Genomic DNA, 8,750 nt, shown 5'->3' on the forward strand with positions numbered 1-8,750 from the left:
ATTAAAAATCAATTACCACATGTAATACCACAGTCCCAATACTGGTAGTCATCAGGTGACTCCCTTTTATGGAGCCAGGCATATGTTGGGCATTTTGCAGATGCCATCATAAATCATTCAGCAAAAACTTACAGGCACTACTACCTTCATGTCATAGCCGAGGAGACTGAAGCTCAGGAGCTTACGTTTGGTAAATGGCAGGGCTGTGACTTGAACTTGTCTGGCTCCATTCTTTCTCCAGTCTTCCACTGGGATATAAGGCTGAGCACCTCACTAGTGATCTCTTCTGATGTTGAACTGCAGTGTATGTAAACATAGATTCACACTTCATTTAAATCATTGCCGTTAATATTGTAATGTTGTTAATGTTAAAAAATGGAGCCCTCCTTCGTTTTTGCAGAGTTGTAACTGCTCTCGGGGGGTGTTAGTGAGGTGAGGAAAAAGCCATAGGATGCCGACGGAGGAGGGCCAGGAGGACACCCCCACCCTCCAGTGTGGCCTTGATCCGGACCTTAGGGATGAGGCTGTCACTGGTGGGTACCCTTTGTTGATGTTTGTGTGTTTGAATAGACTGAAATGCTGTGACTTTTTTTGTCAATAAGGATATGGGGGAAAAAAACCATCCTGTGAAATAGAGTCATTTGGTATAATAACTTTTGCCTCTTTCTCTTTCTTCAGGAATGGCTGGAACAATATATTTCCTGGCCGACCTGCTAGTCCCCACAAAAGCCAGGTTCCCTGCATTTGAACTCTGAAAGGAAAGCATGCCATCTGCAACTCACTGCATGACCCTTTCTGTATATTCAAACCCAAGCTAAGTGCTTCCGTTGCTTTCCAAGGAAACAAAGAGTCAAACTGTGGACTTGATTTTGTTAGCTTTTTTCAGAATTTGTCTTTCATTTAGTTCCTTTCCATTATCATTTACTTTTACTTAGAAGTATCCAAGGAAGTCTTTTAACTTTAATTTCCATTTCTTCCTAAAGGGAGAGTGAGTGATATGTACAGTGTTTTGAGGTTGTATACATATATTCCAGAACTTGGAGGAAATCTTATTTAAGTTTATGAATATAACCATCTGTTACTATTCTAAAAATGTTTTAAAGAAACTCAATATAGATAAAGATAAATATGTGACTATTATTGGGTATTGCACTTCTCTTTAATATTTTTCCTCCAACTGCAGGGCAATTTTATGACTTGCTTTTCTCTAGGTGGTTCATTTTGAAAGGGGACAGAAATATAACTAAATGCTCCTGGGAGAAAAATTCCGAGAGTTGCAATCTGGACTTGGGACCTAAATATCATTTTTTAAATTCTTGATGCCTATTTGGACTAGAGGTAAACATACTTTCAAATTTGCCTGTTTTTGTCGGTAAGGCATATAGCCTTCAGAAGCCAACACTTTTAATCAAAAACTTATAAAACATGATGATCATTGTGAAAATTCTGAGTTGAAGGTTAGTTCAAGATAAGCTAACAATAACAGTCTGTGTTTTCTCTAAAATAATCTGAGTTTTTTGGAACTCTTTATTTAAATATGTTTGTTTTTCAGTATTCAAATAAGATCAGGAAGCCAATTTTCTATGTATGAATATGCTTTGACCTAGGATTTCAGTCCACTCTGACTGACTTTCTAAACTTTAACTTGGGTTTTTACAGTGACTATGCATTAGTGCTGACTCTTTGGTATAAGCCATAAAATATTTTCCTTCCTATCAATTTATCTGAACTTTGGTCTTTTCACTAAACAGTACAGTATTCTACTTCTGTTTAAAAAGGGGGGATGAGAAAGGGAATACTATTTAACCAATAACTTGAACAAAAACACTAAACTAAGCTTTTAATAGAAATGCTTTTTATTGAGGAGGTATTATCCAGAGTTCATGCTTAGAACAAATGCATCTTTGCATATCCTAGGCTTAACAATTCATCAGTTTCTGAGACCACAGAATCAGGTTTTCTGTAGTAGATAAAGACTTTCTGGTGCTTCAAATTCTGTACAAGTGTTTTGACTCATCAGCTTCTACTCCTTCTATTACTGCCTTTGCCTGGCTTGTTTTGTCTCTTTGCAACTGATTTTGCAAAAAAAAAAAATGTAGCTTTAAAATAACAGGGTCTAAGTATTTTAAATGTGCCTATTTCACAGCTCTCTTGGTCACAAAAACATGCTATTTTTATTGGAACTTCAAACAAAATCCCCACTGAGTATGTACTGGTTCCAGCAGGTGGCAGTCTCCTATTATCTCCTGTTTAGCACCAAAAGAGCTAATATTATTGGAAACTGACCCTTTAAAGGCCACTGGCAGTAGGATTTAAAAAGCAGCCCACTGCTCAATTTCTAGGACCAGCTTCCTCCTTCTGTGACTTGTGTAAGTTGGCACTACCTTGTGCCTCTCAGATTGCTGAAGTGCTGCTGCCAAGCACGTGCATGCTCTGCATTTCTAGTGAAAGTTTTCAATCAGCGATATCAGCACTTACAGTAAGAAGTAAAAGTAGTGCACAGCAAAGCTAATTTGCCTTTGCCTGGGGTGTTCAGCTTGAAAGAATAAAGCTCATTTGGTTTAGTTAAATGTCTTACTCTACTGTGCCTATGCTTTTAGTTGTGTTACTAAGCAAGGGAAAAATAACACTTTCTCTGAGCCAGAGAAGACGTGATCACAGTTCTCCAAGCATCATGATAGCAATGCTTAACCCCAGGAAGATTTCAAGGCAGGGAGAAGAACATTTCAAATAAGATTCTTGTTAACCCATTTATGCCTAGTGTTCCATTATTGGAACGCTAAGCTTGTGGGAGTCATTTACATCCTACTGCTCAAAGTCATTGCCAAGGTCTGATTTTTCACACAAAAAATTGCAACCCCCATCATAAATGGGTTAGCTACTGTCATCTGTTAGCAAATTCATCCACACAAACACAATTCAAGTTTGTTTTTTTTAAGCTTTTCAAAACTTACTAAACTGGCACAATTTTATATGTATGCTATTTGTTGTATTTATGTTTAAGAGCAGAAAAGTTTTGATGGGATTTTAAATTCAGGCAAAGCCTACAACGCAGAGACAATCCCCTAACAACATGGTAGTAACTAAAGAAACTTTTATACTAGGCTTCTTAGTTTTAAAAGGAAGTGGCATCATTGTTTCAGTTCTAGTTTGTATTTTTCTCTCAGATATTTTTCTTCTTTAAAAATCTTTCCCATAAGTTGGTTCCTAGAAAACTCAATACCATCTGTTATCTCTGTACAGGGACTAGGTAATAACACCTTCAAAGGTTGTCAAGCAGTGTTCATTTACCCTGTCACATGTTTCTGTTTCTATAGTAATTTCGAAATTGCAAATAGTTAACTTTTCATCATGTAAAAAATGTTAACATTATCCTATTTCCATAGATACCATGGACTGTGGTGTGGCCTGAGTTGTCAGTCTTTAATCCTGAGTCATGTGGCTCTCTCTTTTCATCTTTGATGTCAGTTCCAATTATTTGGCATCAGAAACCTTCATGGTAGGTAGAGTTTTAGGTAAAAGTGGATCTAGGATTACTTTCTTTATTAACATTTCCTTAATAACTGAATTGAGAGACATACGCTGCTACTATGTCCTCAGGTTAATTTTTATCTGATCTTACGATGCCCTGCCTTTTACTAGCTACTTTAGAAATAGAAAATGTGAAGAGTGACTATTTACACATATACTCCTTTGGCTGCTAGAACTCATCTGTAGTCCTTTATTATTTACACTGAATTCCAATTTCATTTCTGCTTCTGCTAAATAAGAGCACCTCATTCCTGTGTTTACTATTGAGCTGTAGATGAACTGTTTCTCTAATTATAAAGCAAACTGTTTGGGATATTCAGGGAAACTACCCCAATGTTATGTTGTCATTTAATGGGAAAGGCTGGGATCATATGTATTTCTATGTTCTGTAAAGTATTTGACTTACTAGTTCTCAATAAAATTTTATTAGGACTATATATCATCATGTGCTTTTTGTTTGCTTTGGTTTAAACTTGAGAAATATTTTCCCTCAATGGCAAGTTATTGAGGGATCTGGCCAGCAGCCCGCATTGCAACGGGGCTCTCTCTTTGTTCCCAGGTGGATTGGCAGGTTGAGAAATAATAGACGCACACAAGATAGTGAAAGCCGGGTCCAGGAGGGGTCACCGCCTTCTGGTCCTGCGGTGCCAACAATGCGCTGGGTATACCAGCATTTATTATTAAGTTTAGTGAGGGCAGGGGTAGGTTAGTGAGGAATTTAGGGTCATTTGATTATGAGGTGAGATGGTCACATGGGGATGAAGTAATTCTTTAACATAACATCTGTATGCAGAAGTACAGTATACAGAGATAAGAATTTACAATATAGTGTGTGCATCAGTAATTTCTAACAGAGCCTTAAAACAGAAACATGTCTTTCCATAACTTATGAGTAGCAAGATATTAATCAGCAGTAACAGTTGCAGCAAAAGCTGGTTACAAACAATCCATAGAAACAGGACGTGAAGCTAGACAACTGGTTAGACCAGAAATTCTCAGAAGGGAGTATGCCTTAACTCTAAAGAGGCCTAGAAGAGCCGTGGCATAATGAGGGCGTTTATAGCCCTATCTTATCCATATGGACAGGCACCCCCCCATGCGTCCGTTTATAGGCTTTCCACAAGGGTCGCATTCCATTCCCAGAGCTATGAACATCTGCTTTTCTGGGATAGGAATCTTGGTGATGTGAAACCTCCCTGACTGCACATCCATTCATAGGCTATCTTCAGGGGGAAGCACATCACGTGCTGTTGGCTCATTCTGGCAGTCCAACCTGGCATTGTCTTTACACAATCCTGCATGCAACTTTAATTTACAATAATCAGGAGCATTTCATCTTTTATTCCATAGCAATAGTTTGAGGGGGTCTCCCTACGGCAGGTGAAGGTTTTTTTTCTCTATACACCTATTTCCTAGGCTTTGCTCTGTTCTCTTCATTGTTGGATAAAACAAGATTTGCACTACTGTCTGAAAATAGAGATTTATAAGTGGAAAATATTTTTAAATCTGATCATTATAGAATTAGGAGGAATCTACTAGGCTTCAAGAACAGTGTATTAACCATCTCATAAGAATCTACTGTGGGGTTAATAACTAAAGGCCTAATTCTAGAAATTTATTTTCCTGATGATCAATTCTGCTTTGAATAGAAAAGGGGGGGATTAAATGAGGCATAATTATAAAATATATATGCAGAGATTAGAAAAATTTTGCTGAGTCACTTGGGATGACTTTGTGCCACTACTTTTTATGACACAGCCACCACAACAGAGATTTGATAAATTATAAAATACTTGTTTTCATCTCTAAATTACAGTTTGTGTGCTGGTACATATGATTAAAATGTCCTTCATACCCAAAGTCTATTTATTGAATGACTGATAATACTGAGGATAAATGCAGAGTTACATTTATTTCTCTCATTTGAATGAAGTAAAGGTATGTATGGTAATATCAAGACTCTAGATGTAGGCAGTGAGACATGGAGAGGACACTACCTCACAGAGGCCACACAGAGATTGCAAAATGATGCTTAGAAAGGTCCTGCTAACTCTACGAGGTTAGTTTCCATTGGCAAGGCCAGCTCTAGTTTACCACTCCCTGGCTTATCCTCCTACTACGAGAAAAATAATGACAGGCACAATAAGTTGCACCACAGTTGTAACCTCATGAACGAAGAAAACCTCAAGATATTTGTTTTTTGTGACTTACCTATAGTATATTTTTTCCTAATTTTGCATTGGAAAAGATCTTAGCCTTTCTCCTCCTCTTCACACTCTCTGAATAGAAAAGAATAATAATTTTTATGTCATATTTTTTTCCAAGATAGTTCCCACTGTGGATTCAAAGTTATTAAAATTCTCATGTCTTCTCTATTCTATTAAGCATCATTTAAACTGAAAACCTACAAGTCAGTTCCCTGAAAATTTGCTTTCTCATTGTTTCTCATCCAAATTTGCCCTCTTCCTTCTAAAGCTGTGGGTCAATTAACAAAACAAGAGAACTCAGGCTTATTTTTTTCTTTTTTTTTGTAACAATGACAAACATATTGGCTTTATTGGTCCCATGATGTAAACTGTCTAAACACTATTTTCCAGAAGCCCTGTGCTAGTGCATCCTCAGGGACTTATTTGGCAATTTTGTGAGTAATAGGAGAAGGCAGCAAAGACAATAAGCCAAGAGCTGAAATAATGAGGATTGAGAAATGGATCTTAGCAGGGCTGCTGCTCATAGTTGACCAGTTTAGTTTCACATTTCTACATTATGTTAACTTTTCAACCACATGAAAATTACAACATGGTAACATTAAGTCTGCAACTAATGTTCTAATACTCAACAAGTAAGTGTTAGACAAAGCATTTGTGAGGCACTTAGTCATGTAGGGAAACACGAGACTTTATAAGTCAGTTTATAAAATAGTGTCCCAATTGCCTAATTTCTCTTTGCTGGAGCCGGGATGTTAAGAAAGGCATTTATAAACCAGAAAATACTGATGTGGCTCATTGTGAAAGATGATATTGTTTTCTCAGGATTCAGCATTCAGAAATGAACATGCCCTCTCTTGCTGATACAATCTGAACTGCTGGTATTTTCAGTTTTTATGATGCTGATATGCCATTTTATTAATCATCCCATGACCAATGCCTTAAAATCATTTATCCCCAAAATTCATTAAACATGCTATCTTTATGTGCAAGGTACTGGCTAGGGGATCTGTTTGCATAAGGTAGACATCTCTACTCTGGCAACTCAGTCTGGTGAAGACAGGTGACTGGATAAGTAATTGCAAGGAAATGTGTTATAATAATCCTATCACCACTCCAACTACTCTTCCCATTATTCCATAACTTCATGTATATTGGGTCTCTCATATGGCCTGCGGTTTCTATCTGTGGAGATACTGGAGTTTAGAACTCTAATAGGAGGAAGACAATTTAAAAGCCAATCAGCCAGCCCAGAAGCACTCAGAGTTCTTTCATTTGGACCACCTTGATGGGCAAGGTGGAGGGAAATTTGAAGACAAAGAGTCCTTTGCCCCCTGTTGCAGGAAGTCAGGGACCTTGAATGGAGGGACCGGCTGAAGCCATGGCAGAAGAACATAAATTGTGAACATTTTGTGGACATTTATTAGTTCTTTAAAGTAATACTTCTATAATTTCTTACACCTGTCTTTACTGCAATCTCTGAACATAAATTGTGAAGATTCAATGGACACTTACCACTTCCTCAATCAATACTCTTTTGATTTCTTATGCCTGTCTTTAATCTCTTAATCTTGTCATCTTCGTAAGCTGAGGATGTAGGTCACCTTAGGACCTTATGATGATTGCTGCGTTAACTGCACAAATTGTTTGTAGAGCATGTGTGTTTGAACAATATGAAATCTGGGCACCTTGAAAAAAGAACAAGATAACAGCAATGTTCAGAGAACAAGGGAGATAACCTTAAAATCTGGCTGCCTGTGAACTGGGTGGAACAGAGCCATATTTCTCTCTTCTTTCAAAAGCAAATAGGAGAAATATCACTGAATTCTTTTTATCAGCAAGGAACATCCTTGAGAAAGAGAATGCATCCTTAAGGGGAGGCCTCTGAAATGGCCACTTTGAGGACAGCTGTCTTTTACAGTCATAGCTAAGGGATGAAATAAGCCTCGGTCTCCTGTAGCACTCCTAGGCTTATTAGGATGAGGAAATTCCTGCCTAATAAATTTAAGTCAGACCAGTTGTCTGCTCTCAAACCTTGTCTCCCGATAAGATGTTATCAATGACAATGCGTGCCTGAAACTTCATTAGCAATTTTAATTTTGCCTTGGTCCTGTGGTCCCGTGATCTTGCCCTGCCTCCATTTGCCTTGTGGTATTTTATTACTTTGTGAAGCATGTGATCTCCGTGACCTACACCTTATTCGTACACTCCTTCCTTCTTTGAAAATCACTAATAAAAACTTGCTGGTTTTACGGCTCGGGGGGGATCACGGAACCTGCCAACATGTGATGTCTCCCCCAGACACCCAGCTTTAAAATTTCTCTCTTTTGTACTCTGTCTCTTTATTTCTCAGAATGGCCGACACTTGAGGAAAATAGAAAAGAACCTATGTGAAATACCAGGGGTGAATTTCACCCGATATCTGGCACACAACATGGTCCATGCATGTGGAGTAATGGGAGATACCCCATACTTTCAATGTAAACCTGCAGGAAAACCATGCCCTAAAAATTTTGAGGGCCCATCTAAAACTTTAATTTGGGAAGATTGCGTTAACTCACACACAGTAATATTAAAAAACGACTCATATGGTTTAGAAATAGACTGGCCACCAAAGGGCTATTTAAAAAACAATTGCTCCTCTGGTGGAAGGGAATGCCTGGAGGCTACTTATTTTATTTCTTATAGGGAGAATGAGATTCATCATTCTACTTTGCATAGGAGGTTCAACTCATTCTTTCCCTTAAAATAGGAAGATAAAGGCATTACCCCCACGAGGCCTCATCTGATACTCCCCATTCTGAGCCCAGAACACCCAGAACTTTAGAAATTGGCTATTGCCATGTTTAGACTGCAAGTATGGGAAGGGGAAACTATTCTGTTGTCCCCACTACCGTCCCCCTCTCTCAGTATCAGCGTAGATCCAGACATTCTACTTCACTTACCTCCAACCTGACTGTTCACGTACAGAGTTGTGTTAAGCTTCCTTACATGCTGTTAGTGGGAAATATCAAA

The 8,750-nt window shown here is 38.2% G+C and overlaps 1 protein-coding gene across 4 annotated transcripts in view; it reads left to right on the forward strand.

Annotated features, from left to right (window-relative positions):
• The window catches only part of LANCL1 (LanC like glutathione S-transferase 1), a 46,095-nt gene extending 42,127 nt beyond the window's left edge, over positions 1–3,968 (forward strand). For 2 of the 4 annotated variants that reach the window (XM_032754662.2, XM_032754664.2), the window contains exon 10: positions 679–3,968. In XM_032754662.2, coding sequence (XP_032610553.1) covers positions 679–755 — 77 coding nt within the window. In that variant the 3' untranslated portion in view covers positions 756–3,968. The remainder of the gene's footprint in view (positions 1–678) is intronic. The other 2 variants (XM_032754665.2, XM_032754663.2) reach the window with 1 other exon arrangement.
• Positions 3,969–8,750: the final 4,782 nt, after the last annotated feature.

The sequence above is a fragment of the Hylobates moloch genome, unplaced genomic scaffold (assembly GCF_009828535.3).
Source record: "Hylobates moloch isolate HMO894 unplaced genomic scaffold, HMol_V3 SCAFFOLD_1, whole genome shotgun sequence".
NCBI classification, from domain to species: Eukaryota; Metazoa; Chordata; class Mammalia; order Primates; family Hylobatidae; genus Hylobates; species Hylobates moloch.